Source organism: Scyliorhinus torazame, chromosome X (genome assembly GCF_047496885.1).
Source record: "Scyliorhinus torazame isolate Kashiwa2021f chromosome X, sScyTor2.1, whole genome shotgun sequence".
Taxonomy (NCBI): domain Eukaryota; kingdom Metazoa; phylum Chordata; class Chondrichthyes; order Carcharhiniformes; family Scyliorhinidae; genus Scyliorhinus; species Scyliorhinus torazame.
In genome coordinates, this window is record NC_092738.1 from 5,592,739 (window position 1) to 5,608,101 (window position 15,363).

At 45.6% G+C, this 15,363-nt stretch overlaps 1 protein-coding gene across 5 annotated transcripts in view; it reads left to right on the forward strand.

Moving 5' to 3' along the window:
- The window catches only part of LOC140405375 (signal transducer and activator of transcription 5B-like), a 304,409-nt gene extending 291,876 nt beyond the window's left edge, over window positions 1-12,533 (forward strand). For all 5 annotated transcript variants that reach the window (XM_072493699.1, XM_072493700.1, XM_072493697.1 and 2 more), the window contains one exon: window positions 2,422-12,533. In XM_072493699.1, the coding sequence (XP_072349800.1) occupies window positions 2,422-2,518 (97 nt within the window). In that variant the 3' untranslated portion in view covers window positions 2,519-12,533. The remainder of the gene's footprint in view (window positions 1-2,421) is intronic.
- The last annotated feature ends 2,830 nt before the right edge of the window (window positions 12,534-15,363 follow it).

The following is a 15,363-nucleotide window of genomic DNA, read 5'->3' on the forward strand; positions in this document are numbered from 1 at the left end:
GCCTGACAAACCTGTTAGAATTCATTGAAGTGATAACAAATAGGTTAGACCAAGGAGAGCCAATGGATGTTATCTATCTTGACTTCCAAAAGGCCTTTGATAAGGTGCCTCACGGGAGACTGCTGAGTAAAATAAGGGCCCATGGTATTCGAGGCAAGGTACTAACATGGATTGACAATTGGCTGTCAGGCAGAAGGCAGAGAGTTGGGATAAAAGGTTCTTTTTCGGAATGGCAACCGGTGACGAGTGGTGTCCCGCAGGGTTCAGTGTTGGGGCCACAGCTGTTCTTATTAACGATCTAGATGACTGGGGGCATTCTGGCTAAGTTTGCCGATGATACAAAGATAGGTGGAGGGGCAGGTAGTATGGAGGAGGTGGGGAGGCTGCAGAAAGATTTAGACAGTTTAGGAGAGTGGTCCAAGAAATGGCTGATGAAATTCAACGTGGGCAAGTGCGAGGTCTTGCACTTTGGAAAAAAGAATAGAGGCATAGACTATTTTCTAAACGGTGACAAAATTCATAATGCTGAAGTGCAAAGGGACTTGGGAGTCCTAGTCCAGGATTCTCTCAAGGTAAACCTGCAGGTTGAGTCCGTAATTAAGAAAGCAAATGCAATGTTGTCATTCATCTCAAGAGGCTTGGAATATAAAAGCAGGGATGTACTTCTGAAGCTTTATAAAGCATTAGTTAGGCCCCATTTAGAATACTGTGAGCAATTTTGGGCCCCACACCTCAGGAAGGACATACTGGCACTGGAGCGGGTCCAGCGAAGATTCACACGGATGATCCCAGGAATGGTAGGCCTAACATACGATGAACGTCTGAGGATCCTGGGATTATATTCAGTGGAGTTTAGGAGGTTGAGGGGAGATCTAATAGAAACTTACAAGATAATGAATGGCTTAGATAGGGTGGATGTAGGGAAGTTGTTTCCATTAGCAGGGGAGACTAGGACCCGGGGGCACAGCCTTAGAATAAAAGGGAGTCACTTTAGAACAGAGATGAGGAGAAATTTCTTCAGCCAGAGAGTGGTGGGTCTGTGGAATTCATTGCCACAGAGGGCGGTGGAGGCCGGGACGTTGAGTGTCTTTAAGACAGAAGTTGATAAATTCTTGATTTCTCGAGGAATTAAGGGCTATGGAGAGAGGGCGGGTAAATGGAGTTGAAATCAGCCATGATTGAATGGTGGAGTGGACTCGATGGGCCGAATGGCCTTACTTCCGCTCCTATGTCTTATGGTCCTCTTTGCCACCTCCGCGCTCCAGTCCTGGTAAACTCGGATCACCGCATTCTCCCATCTACTGCTCCGCTCCTTCTTGGCCCATCTCAGGACACTCTCTGTCCGCGAAGCGATGGAACCTCGCCACTACCGCCCCTGGCGGCTCGTTGGCCTTGGGTCTCCTCACCAGGACCCAGTGAGCCCCATCTAACTCCGGGGGGCTCGGAGAGACCTCCGCACTCATCAGCGAATGGAGCATCGTGTTCACATATGCCCCGGCATCGGCCCCCTCCACCCCTTCAGGGAGACCCAGAATCTGGAGATTCTTCCTCCTCGACCTGTTCTCCAGGACCTCGAATCTCACGGCCCACCTCTTGTGCTGCGCCTCGTGCGCCTCCATCTTCACCGCCAGGCCGAAGATCTCGTCCTCGTTCTCGGTGTTTTTTTCCCGCACCTCTCGGATCTCTACCGCCTGGGCCTTCTGAGTCTCCTTCAGCCCCTCGATCGCCGTCAGCAGTGGCACCAGCACCTCTTTCTTAAGCTCCTCCACGCAGCGTTCAGAGACATACTATGGAGAAATAACTTGCAGACTAGACAAGTATGTGTAGAGTGAACAGGACAAAGGAAGGATTTTAAAAACAGAGTAGCGCCAAGGCCCATGCTGCTGTTCTTGCGCCCACATATCGTGGTCCTCCTGCACTTTTATTTTTTGTTTCTCTCTGTGGATGAAGCACTTTCAGATCCACTGATTCCCCAAAAACCTCTTGTGCAGAATAAGAATAGCAAAATACTGTAGATGCCGGAAATCAGGCATCAAAACAAAGTGCTGGAGAAACTCATCAGGTCTGGCAGCATCTGTGGAGAGTCTAATATGACTCCCTTCAGAACCTATGCATTGCTGGCAACCACATTGTTCAAAACCCATGTGCACTCCACTCAACTTTGACCTAAGCTTTTAGCCAAAGAACAGCCCAAACCTATTATTGTGCAGTTCTTCTCAAATATCCACAACTTTGTGAGAGCCTCATTGCATCTTGTGATTCAACAAACTTTACATAGCTCAGGATTATTTCTTAATTCCAATGGTAAATATAACTTGTAACTGGAATAAGTGAAATAATTATTTTGAAAATCTTACTACATGACTCCTTTTAGAAACATCAGTATCACATCTGGATTTTTTTGTTCTGTGTCTCTCTTAGTGTGGAAAACATTCCTGTACCCTCCGAGGTGGAGCTGAATGCACTGCTGAACATGAACACAGTGGATATGCCTCTCGTGAATTCGACTGAGTTTTGAAATGTCTCCGTGTTTAGGAAAGAGCATTCTCAAATGCCAAGTTATACATCAAAAATAGCTCAATTGTGTCAGTAGTTGAGCTTTGAACTAAAACAAAGACAAAAGAAGAAAACAAAGAAAAGTACAGCACAAGAACGGGCCCTTCGGCCCTCCAAGCCCGTGCCGACCATGCTGCCCGACTAAACTACAATCTTCTACACTTCCTGGGTCCGTATCCCTCTATTCCCATCCTATTCATGTATTTGTCAAGATGCCCCTTAAATGTCACTATCGTCCCTGCTTCCACCACCTCCTCCGGCAGCGAGTTCCAGGCACCCACTACCCTCTGTGTAAAAAAACTTGCCTCATACATCTTCTCTAAACCTTGCCCCTCTCACCTTAAACCTATGCCCCCTAGTAATTGACCCCTCTACCCTGGGGAAAAGCCTCTGACTGTCCACTCGGTCTATGCCCCTCATAATTTGGTAGACCTCTATCAAGTCGCCCCTCAACCTCCGTCGTTCCAGTGAGAACAAACCAAGTTTATTCAACCGCTCCTCATAGCTAATGCCCTCCATACCAGGCAGCATTCTAGTAAATCTCTTCTGCACCCTCGCTAAAGCCTCCACATCCTTCTGGTAGTGTGGCGACCAGAATTGAACACTATACTCCAAGTGTGGCCTAACTAAGGTTCTATACAGCTGCAACATGACTTGCCAATTCTTATACTCAATGCCCCAGCCAATGAAGGCAAGCATGTAGACCCCCCCAATAGCAGCAGAGAGATAGAGGAACAGATTAGGTGGCAGATCTTGGAAAAGTGCAGAAGTAACAGAGTTGTTGTCATGGGTGACTTCAACTTCCCTAATATTGACTGGAACCTCTTTAGTGCAAATGGTTTGGATGGAGCAGATTTTGTCGGGTGTGTACAGGAAGGATTCCTGACTCAATATGTAGATAGGCTGACTAGGGGGGAGGCCATTTTGGACTTGGTGCTCGGCAACGAACCAGGCCAGGTGTCCAGTGTCTTGGTGGGAGAGCATTTCGGTGACAGTGACCACAACTAACAAAGAACAAAGAAAGGTACAGCACAAGAACAGGCCCTTCGGCCCTCCAAGCCCGTGCCGACCATGCTGCCCGTCTAAACTACAATCTTCTACACTTCCTGGGTCCGTATCCCTCCATTCCCATCCTATTCATGTCTTTGTCAAGATGCCCCTTAAATGTCACTATCGTCCCTGCTTCCACCGCCACCTCCGATAGCAAGTTCCAGGCACCCACTGTATAAAAAACCTGCCTCGTACATCTCCTCTAAACCTTGCCCCCCTCACCTTAAACCTATGCCCCCTAGTAATTGACCCCTCTACCCTGGGGAACTCCTTGACCTTTACCATAGTCATGGAGAGGGATAGGAACACACAGTATGGGAAGATATTTAATTGGGGGAGGGGAAATTACACTGCTATTAGACAGGAGCTGAGGAGCACAAAGTGGGAACAGTTGTTCTTGGGGAAATGCACAACAGTAATGTGGGGGTTTAAGGAGCACTTGCTGCGAGTGCTGGATAGTTTTGTCCCACTGAGACGAGGAAGGAATGGTAAGGTGAAGGAGCCTTGGATGACAAGAGAAGTGGAGCTTCTAGTCAAGAGGAAGAAGGAAGCTTACGTAAGGTTGAGGAAGCAAGGATCTGACTCTGCTCTAGAGGGTTACAAGGTAGCCAGGAAGGAACTCAAAAATGGACTGAGGAGAGCTAGAAGGGGGCATGAAAAAGCCCTGGCGGGAAGGATTAGGGGAAACCCCAAGGCGTTCTACACTTCTGTGAGAAATAAGAGGGTGATCAGAGTGAGAGTAGGGCCAATCAGGGATAGTGGAGGGAACTTGTGCCTAGAGTCTGAGGAGATGGGGGAAGCCCTCAATGAATACTTTGCTTCAGTATTCACTAGAGAGAGGGACCTTGTTGCCCATGAGAACAGTGTGAACCAGGTTAATAGACTCGAACAGGTTGATATTAAGAAGGAGGATGTGCTGGAAATTTGAAAAGCATCAGGATGGATAAGTCCCCTGGGCCTGACAGGATATACCCGAGGTTACTACGGGAAGCGAGGGAGGAGATTGCTGTGCCGTTGGCGATGATCTTTGCGTCCTCACTCTCCACTGGAGTAGTACCGGATGATTCGAGGGAGGCGAATGTTGTTCCCCTGTTCAAGAAAGGGAATAGAGAAATCCCTGGGAATTACAGATCTATCAGTCTGTGGTGAGCAAAATATTGGAAAGGATTCTGAGAGATAGGATTTATGATTATTTGGAAAAACATAGTTTGATTAAAGATAGTCAGCATGGCTTTGTGAGGGGCAGGTCATGCCTCACAAGCCTCATTGAATTCTTTGAGGATGTGACGAGACACATTGATGAAGGTCGGGCAGTGGATATGGTGCATATGGATTTCAGTAAGGCATTTGATAAGGTCCCCCATGGTAGGCTTGTTCAGAAAGTTAGGGGGCATGGGATACAGGGAAATTTGGCTGTCTGGTACAAAATTGGCTCGCCGAAAGAAGACAGCGAGTGGTAGTGGATGGAAAGTATTCCGCCTGGAGGTCGGTGACCAGTGGTGTCCCGCAGGGATCTGTTCTGGGACCTCTGCTCTTTGTGGTTTTTATAAATGACTTGGATGAGGAAGTGGAAGTGCGGGCTAGTAAGTTTGCCGATGACACGAAGGTTGGTGCAGTTGCAGATCATGTTGAGGGTTGTTGCAGGTTACAACAGGACATCGACAGGATGCAGAGCTGGGCTGAGAAGTGGCAGATGGAGTTCAACCTAGATAAATGTGAAGTGATTCATTTTGGAAGGTCGAATTTGAATGCTGAATACAGGGTTAAAGGCAGGATTCTTGGAAGTGTGGAGGAACAGAGGGATTGTGGGGTCCACGTACATCGATCCCTCAAAGTTGCCACCCAGGTTGATAGGGTTGTTAAGAAGGCGTATGGTGTGTTGGCTTTCATTAACAGGGGGATTGAGTTTAAGAGCCGCGAGGTTTTGCTGCAGCTTTATAAAACTCTAGTTAGACCACACTTGGAATATTGTGTCCAGTTCTGGTCGCCTCATTATAGGAAGGATGTGGATGCTTTGGAGAGGGTGCAGAGGAAATTTACCAGGATGCTGCCTGGACTGGAGGGCATGTCTCATGAAGAAAGGGTGTGGGAGTGAGGGCTTTTCTCACTGGAGTGAAGAAGGCAGAGAGGTGACTTGATAGAGGTGTACAAGGTGATGAGAGGCATGGATAGAGTGGAGAGCCAGAGACTTTTCCCCAGGGTGGAAATGGCTGTCACGAGGGGACATAATTTTAAGGTGATTGGAGGAAGGTATGGGGGAGATGTCAGAGGTTCTTTACACAGAGAGTGGTGGGTGTGTGGAATGCACTGCCAGCAGAGGGGGTGGAGTCAGAGTCATTAGGGACATTTAAGCGACTCTTGGACAGGCACATGGACAGCAGTAAGTTGAAGGGGTGTAGGTTAGGTTGATCTTAGATTAGGATAAATGGTCGACACAACATCGTGGGCTGAAGGGCCTGTACTGTGCTGTACTGTTCTATGTTTAAGTTGAAGTCTCCCATAACAACGACCCTGTTGACTTTGCTCCTTTCCAAAATCTGTCTACCTATCTGCTCCTCTATCTCCCGCTGGCTGTTGGGAGGCCTGTAGTATACCCCCAACATTGTGACTGCACCCTTCTTATTCCTGATCTCTACCCATATAGCCTCACTGCCCTCTGAGGTGTCCTCTCGCAGTATAGCTGTGATATTCTCCCGAACAAGTAGCGCAACTCCACCACCCCTTTTACATCCCCCTCTATCCCGCCTGAAACATCTAAATCCTGGAACGTTTAGCTGCCTATTCTGTCCTTCCCTCAACCAGGTCTCTGTAATGGCAACAACATCATAGTTCCAAGTACTAATCCAAGCTCTTAAGTTCATCTGCATTACCCGTAATACTTCTTGCATTAAAACATATGCACTTCAGGCCACCAGACCCGCTGTGTTCAGCAACTTCTCCCTGTCTGCTCTGCCTCAGAGCCATACTGGCCCTATTCCCTAGTTCTCCCTCAATATTTTCACCTTCTGACCTATTGCTCCCGTGCCCAACCCCCTGCCATACTAGTTTGAACCCTCCCGTGTGACACTAGCAAACCTCGCGACCAGGATATTTATGCTTCTCCAGTTTAGATGCAATCCGTCCTTCTTATACAGGTCACACCTGCCCCGGAAGAGCTCCCAGTGGTCCAGATAACAGAAATCCTCCCTCCTACACCAGCTGTTTAGCCACGTGTTTAGCTGCTCTATCTTCCTATTTCTAGCCTCACTGGCACGTGGCACTGGGAGTAATCCTGAAATTCCAACCCTAGAGATCCTGTCTTTTAACTTTCTGCCTAGCTCCCTGAACTCCTGCTGCAGGACCTCATGCCCCTTCCTGCCTATGCCGTTAGTACCAATATGTACAACGACCTCTGCCTGTTTGCCTTCCCCCTTCAGGGTGCCCGCTACCCGATCTGAGACATCCTGGACCCTGGCACCATCCTGGAGTCTCTTTCACGTCCACAGAAGCGCCTATCTGTGCCCCTGACTATAGAGTCCCCTATGACTATTGCTATTCTGCGCTTTGAGCCTCCCTGCTGAACATCAGAGCCAGCCGTGGTGCCACTGCTCTGGCTGCTGCTGCTTTCCCCTGATAGGCTATTCCCCCCCAACAGTATCCAAAGCGGTATGCCTGTTCGAGAGGGGGACAACCACAGGGGATTCCTGCACTGACTGCCTGCCCTTTCTGGTGGTCACCCATTTCTCTGCCTGCACCTTGGGTGTGACCACGTCTCTATAACTCCTATCTATGATGCTTTCTGTCACCTGCATGCTCCTAAGTGCATCCAATTGCTGCTCCAACCAAACCATGCGGTCTGTGAGGAGCTGCCATTGGTTACACTTGCTGCAGATGTAGTCGACCGGAACGCTGGAAGCGTCACAGATCTGCCACATCTCACAGTTGGAGCACTGCACCCCGCTGAGTGACATTTAAGCACTAATTAATTAATTAAAAATAAACACTTGAATTATTGTCAGATTGAGTTACAATTAACGATATGGCCCCTTCGCTAGATGATTTTTACTGTAAAATTAAATGCTAAATACTGATCTCTGCCCTCTAGTTTAGTTACTCCACTACCTAGTTAATCAATTAGATTTGTTTTGCAATATTATTTTTTTTCAAATTTAACAGATTCCCAACCAGCCAATCAGGTCACAGCTTTACTGTGATGTCACTTCAGTTTTCCCCCCACACAATATGAAAAGGTAATAAAAAAATCACTTACCTTCCCAGGATGCTCTCTGGCTCTCTCCCTGCAGATTAACAGTTACAGGCCAGAAGAAAGAGAACAATACAGTCGGGAAAAGCACCTTCTCCCACTCTGCACCGAATTACCTCACTGCACCAAATTACCAAGTTCCAATTCCCACTCTGGATGTGTCTCACTCAGGATGTGTCTCCTTCACCTGTGCAAAAAAGAAAAGATTTCTATTCAGTCAATTATGCGTTTTGCTGTACGAACTGCAAAAATCGCTGTTAAATCCAATTTTACCAACTGCTCATGGACAATTTTCTTCTCTCTCCTTGTAAGGGATCTGTCTACCTCTGATTGGTGGTGTCTGATGCTACATAAAAGTTCAGGTCAACAACCACACTCTGGCACAGAGAAGCTTTATTTTCTAATTAAATATGAAAGAATATTGTATGCTTGCAATGAAACAAAGATTCCCAAGTTTCAAATTTCCCTATATTTTTAAAAAGTTAATCTAGAAATTTGATAATTGGTAGTAAATTGAGTCTCGCTCAGAGACTACAGGACAGTTAGTGTGGGGAAACTGCTGCAGTTGGTGGGGCAGAACATGTTATATAGAAGATGGAAGCAACGGCAGCCGTCCTATAACAATTGCAAGTTGCAATTTCAACATCTGTAGGATGCAAGAACCAATGGCTGGAATTCTCCGGCCGTTGGGATTCTCTGTTCCTGCTGGTAGTGCATCCTCACCGGATTCCCATTGACAAGCAGAGGGAATCCCGCTGCCAGGAACGGCGCACCACCCAGAAACACACAGCTGGGGGACCGGAGAATCGAGCCCAATGTTTTTTTTAAATAAAAGCAATTTCAAGAGGTATGGGAGTCACTTAAAATCATTACACTAAATGGAGCTTTCAGCAGACTTGTGGTAAGGTTTACTTTGTAATGTATGTTTGTTTTGCAGTGTTATTCAACTTTAATGTTAAAATCTGTATTCCAATATAGATATTTTCAAGTGCCATTTTGGAACAGGCTGCAAGGTTTGTTTCACCATTGCAAATTATTAACTTAATCTCTAAGTGATAAAAGTGACCTACCAGACATGTGAGCAGTTATAACTCGTGGAATGAATGGGAGAGTATGGCTATGGAATTGGCTGGTTGCTGGAAAATTGAGAGTAGGAGTTAACTGATGTTTTTCAGACTGGAGCAAGGTTTGTAGTGAAGTTTCTCAGGGGTCGGTGTTAGGACTCTTGCTCTTCCTGATTGTTATGACCACAGCAGATGTTAATTGTTGTGCAAACCAAATCCCAGAGGGGAACTTGGCTTACGGGCCATACCTTTTTTTGTATTCTGTAAGCGAGAAGAAAATGTACTAACCTCAGCAGCAAGAAGTCCAGTAATACTTCTGGGATTTTTAAGAATTTAAAAAGTTTATTAACCAGAAGAAAAAACTTAAGCACACAAGATTACACTTACACAGTTAAAATTAATCGTGCAAAACCTTCCCCCAAAAAGACTCCCTTCCTGGTCAGACCCCTAAATAATCACCTTCCAGGCAACACTCCTTATAGATGTTTAATGATAAAAATCAAGTAATATTATCCAAGGTAAACTGCTGTAGCTTTGATGAGGACCTACTGCATGACCTCTAAACTCACTTTCACTCTGCTGTGGAAATCCAAAAGACTTCAGAATAAGACTGCTTTTTGTAGCCCAAGAATTTTCTGGCTTGACTGGACAGCTGATTCAAACTTCACCTTCTCCCAGCCCAGCCGTTTCCAGGTGATCTTCCTCATACAACCAACACCTAATCAACTCAACATCTCTCCTTTAATATCCTTTTTCCCTTTCATCTATGATTCCACTGGTTCGAATTTTCTCTCTTTTTGACAATGTATTAAGTCAAGCGGGAGAAGTGGTGTGTAGCACTGTTGGCTTTTCCTGCCATATTCTTTGACACATTGTCAAAGGAAATCCTGGAGGCAGGCCCCGATCTGGCAATGCCACTCAGGTTAGTGTTCTGGGGACACAGGTTCAAGTTCCACCATAGCAGCTGGTGGAATTTAAATTATTTTAAGAAAGCTGGGATTGAAAGCTAGTCTCCGTAATGTTAACCATGAACTGTCATTAATTGTTGCAAAAACCCATCTGATTCACTAATGTCTTTTAGGGAATGAATTCTCCCATCCTTACCTGGTCTGGCTCACGTGTGGCTCTAGACCCACAGCAATTTCTCTTAATTGCCCTCTGAAATGGCAAGCTACTGAGTTCGAGGACAATTAGGGTCAGGTAATTTTGGACAGCACGGTAGCATTGTGGTTAGCACAATTGCTTCACAGCTCCAGGGTCCCAGGTTCGATTCCGGCTTGGATCACTGTCTGTGCGGAGTCTGCACATCCTCCCCGTGTGTGCGTGGGTTTCCTCCGGGTGCTCCGGTTTCCTTCCACAGTCCAAAGATGTGCGGGTTAGGTGGATTGGCCATGATAAATTGCCTTTAGTGTCCAAAATTGCCCTTAGTGTTGGGTGGGGTTACTGGGTTATGGGGATAGGGTGGAGGTGTGGACCTTGGGTAGGGTGCTCTTTCCAAGAGCCGGTGCAGACTCGATGGGCCGAATGGCCTCCTTCTGCACTGTAAATTCTATGTAATAAATGGTGGCTCTACCAGAGATGCCCGAATCCCATCAAAGATAAAATCAAACCGTCTCTCGTAGCCTTTACCCAGCTTAATTCATTAATTTACTCACAGATACACAGCCTTCTTTGCAGAATAACAAATATTCCCCAAAATATTAACACAACTGATTATATTCATGACCTAGACCGTGGGGTACAGGGCACAATTTCAAAATTTGCGGATGATACAAACCTTGTATGCATTATGAGCAGTGAGGTGGATAGTGTAGAACTTTAAAAGGACACAATCTGGTTGGTGGAATGGGCAGATAAGTGGCAGATGAAGTTTAACGAAGAGACGTGTGAAGTGATTATTTTGGTCGGAAGAACTTGGAGACAACATAAGTTAAAGGGGACAATTCTAAAGCAGAGGGACCTGTGTGTGTGTGTGTGTATTTTATATATATTATATATACACGTGTGTGTATAAATTATTCAAGGTGATAGGACATATTGAGAGAGTGGCTTATAATCCAAGAATGCTGTATGCTTTTATTAATAGAGTACAAAAGCAAGAATGTTAAACCTGTGCAGAACACTGGTTAAGCCTCAACTGAAGTATTGTGACAAGTTCTAGGTGCCCCACTTTAAGAAAGATGTGAAGGCTTTGGAGGCATTGCAGAAAATAATCACAAAAAAGGTTCCAGAGCTGAGGAACTTCAGTTACATATAGATTGGAGGAGTTGAGACTTCTCCTTGGAGAAGATAAGGAAGAGAGGAGGTTTGACCGAGGTATTAAAAATCATAACCGGTCTGGAGATAATAGATAGGGTAAAGCTGTTCCCATTGTTGGAAGGATCAAGAATGAGGGGCACAGATTTAAAGTAATTGGCAAAAGAAGCTATAGAGACAGAGGAGAAACGTTTTCACGTTATGAGTGGTTAGGATCTATCTGCCGAAAGAGTGTGGTGGAGGCAGGTCCAATTGGAAATTCAGAGGGAACTGGATTGTTACCTGAAAAGGAAGAACGTGCAGGCCACGGGGAGAAGGCCAGGGAGTTTGGTACTCAGTAAATTGCTCCTTTGGCGAGCCAGAGCAGACACACTGCACCAAGTGGCCACCCTCCGGCGGTTTGTAACCATTGTGATTCTGTAAAATAAAGAATTTATTTGGTTAATGTAATTTTCACACAAATCAAGAACATAATGAAGCACAGATTATGAAATACATAAATGACTCATTGATCCCACTCCTCCTGCTATCCCTGTACATTCTACCCTATCATGGACTCTGCCCACCCATTGAATCTTGAGGAAAGCTTCTGTATATCCTCACTTCTCCAAGGGTAATCCAATCCAGAATATACATCCATCGTCACATTTTAGCTATTCAAACTTGGTTTGCTGCCGTTCACAGGGAACATTCCCTTTCCCCTCTAATCTCTCCCGGTTGTTTCAGCCTATACCTATCTGCAGAAATTCTGAGTCTGGTGTGAAAGCAAATGGCCTGTTTCTATTTGCACTGTTAAATTAGCTTTAAGGAGTTTGCATGCTTCAATTTGGCTTCCTGGAAGGGCTGGTTTAGCATAATGGGCTAAACAGCTGGCTTGCAATGCAGAACAACACCAGCAGCGCGGGTTCAATTCCCGTACCAGCTCCCCGAACAGGTGCGGAATGTGGCGACTAGGGGGCTTTTCATAGTAACTTCATTGAAGCCGACTCGTGACAATAAGCAATTATTATTATTATTATTATGGCATGCTGCCCTCTACAGACTCCAAGGAGGTAACTCCTTGATTGACTTCTAATTGCGTGATAGTAAGTATTACAGTTTTTGTAATCTTCTGTACATATTATGAAAACATAATCCTGAATTGAATGATGTGCGGGCTTGACCCTATACAGTCATTTAAATTTGGGTGCTTTTTCATTTTGTTATTAATGCTGTTTGATTGTAACTCTATTGGTGATGTAGCTCATTCTATATGATTTTCCATTTGCACTCACTGTTTAAGGCACAATTATTATTCTTACAAGGTGAATGCTGCCGGCCTGTATAAAGGGCGTAATAAAAATCCTAGATTTTAGATAATGCAACATGTCTGTCTTATTTTTCCTTCAATTTAAAGAAAAATATCCACCCCTCTATTTTTCTCCACATTTTACCTCTGAAGGTGCTGATTCTTTCTGGGTTACAGATCTAATTGTTCAAATTTCCTTAGAACGAAGGAAGAACTTTATAGAGCACCTATCTGTCGAGGAAATTATAAGTCAGCACTTTGAGTTTTCGCCAAAGGTCTTTTAATTAAACTTGAATTCATGGTGGGTTGGATAGACTCAAGTCATTCCAAAATGCCCTCCTGTACAGAGGTAAAAGCATATATTTAGAATTTGCAGTAAACAGTATCTGGGCTTCAGATTAGAGAGAGAGACAAAAACAGCAGCCGGAGCCATGTTTTAATAACAACCCTTGGGAAGGGTCACTGTCCGTGTGGAGTTTGCACATTCTCCCCATGTCTGCGTGGGTTTCATCCCCACAACCCAAAGATGTGCAGTTTAGGTGGAATTGCCACGCTAAATTGCCCCTTAATTGGAAAAAAACCAAAAAATAATTGGGTACTCTAAATTTATATTTAGAAAAAACAATCTTGGGGAAATAAGCTGTCCCTTTGCTAAGCAATAAAAGATGTCAGCAAAACAATGTGCAGCTGTACATTGTTTCCATTGTATGACCTTCTGACTATGGCATATGACTCAGCTGAAATAAGGCTAAATATCCAACATGCTTTGCCAAGTGCCTATTCTCATGAAATAACAGCTCGTTAAAATGAATACCCTTATGCAGGCAACTAATCCACACACTAAAGTCCCTTCTACACTATCACAATCTCAGGATGCCATAATGAATTACTCTTGAAATGTTCCTTATAATGGAAATAAAATGGCAGCCAATATATGCAGAGTAAGCTCCCACAAACAGTGATGTGTTGTGTAAGTAACAATGTTGGGTGAGGGATAAATATTGACCCAGTGTAGTTCACCTCCACTCTTTGAAATAACTGCATGAGGTATTTTATGTGCACCTGGGGAGATGGGATTTGGGGTTTAACATGGTCAAGAGTGACACTTTCTTGGTACCGCCCTTTGACCCCTCTCCCTCCCCCACACCACCACCAGCTACAGACAGTGCAGTGCTCCCTCAGCATCTACCTCCATTCTGATGATGCGGCGCCCCCTCACTTTTCTCTTTCTCCCACTGCCTCCAACAGAGCAGATCACAGCCCAGCTTGAAACTGCCCTCAGCTGGTGTTTGCACATGTGCTCTTTTCATTTCCAGCAGGGGTAATGGACAGTGATTGGGAGCAGGATACCCAGGGTGATTTCTTCCCAGCCCCACAGCTTTCCCAAATCCAAGAGCATTGAAACCAACACTGAAGCTTTACTGTTGTCCGGGCAATGATCAAATTAATTTCGCACAATCCGGGGATGGAACCTGTTTCCTCATGGCCTCTGCAATTTGTTTCATAATGAACATGCGTTTACCAACTGTGCCATTGTGGGTTGGTTTGTCCTATGCTGGGTCTGTTTGAGCTCTCAGCTGCTGTTGATGCAAACGCCACTCTGCATTGATACTCACTGATGGATGTTCAGACAGGAAGAATAACCTTGACATAATTGCAAATTTACTTGGAAATTATTTGTAGTTGAGTTTGGGGAAAATCACAGAATATAAAAGAATGATTGCAGTGTGATGTACTGCCAACAAGTGCTAGCTGTGTGCCTTATAAAAATTATTCACAATTTATGATGTGAACCCCCGTTCTACGTCGGGTTCTTGGGGAAATTGTTTTTTGTTGGGACTGGATCACTTCCCATTCTGAGAATTAAGTTAAGCACTCCCAGGTGAAGTAGATCACAGTCCGAGTGATCCCACCCTTTTGTCCAGGATACTTGGACCAATTTCAGTCTTCCTGCTATGCCCTACCTCAGTCCAGCCACCTTTGCATAACCTTGTGGATAGCACAATTGCTTCACAGCTCCAGGGTCCCAGGTTTGATTCCAGCTTGGGTCACTGTCTGTGCGGAGTCTGCACATCCTCCCCGTGTGTGCGTGGGTTTCCTCTGGGTGCTCCGGTTTCCTCCCACAGTCCAAAGATGTGCGGGTTAGGTGGATTGGCCGTGATCAATTGCCCTTAGTGTCCAAAATTGCCCTTAGTGTTGGGTGGGGGTGCTGGGTTATGGGGATAGGGTGGCGGTGTTGACCTTGGGTAGGGTGCTCTTTCCAAGAGCCGGTGCAGACTCGATGGGCCGAATGGCCTCCTTCTGCACTGTAAATTCTATGAAATCTCACAGCTTCCATAATATGTATTTCCTAAGCGTAATGTGTAGAACAGGCATTGTCAAAGTCGGAGGTGTGACCCGCGGGTGGGTTGCGGGCGGATGTTAGCAGGGTTGCGGAGCTGTCCGTCGCGGCGCTCCCGATCGCACAAGTCCGCGCGCAACAGCCGCAGCAGCCGGCCTTTAATAACGCCGCCTGTAAGCGGCCGTCAAAATGGCCGCGATCATGTAAAAGAAATGCGGCCGCACTGCGCATGCGTGCCCAATCATCGGTGCGCATGTGCAAAATATGCGCATCTGCACGGATGATTGGGCACGCCTGTGCAGTGCGTCCGCATTGTTTTAATACGGTCACAGCCTTTTTTTTTACAATGATGTGGAGATGCCGGCGTTGGACTGGGGTGAGCACAGTAAGAAGCCTTACAACACCAGGTTAAAGTCCAGCAGGTTTGTTTCGATGTCACTAGCTTTTTACAAGTTCGGGGGGTTTTATTCATTTTATTTTTACTTTTTTTTTACAAGTTCGGGGGGTTTTATTTGATAAGATTTTACAGGAGAAAAATGCAGAACTTTGGACAGATGGAGACTCC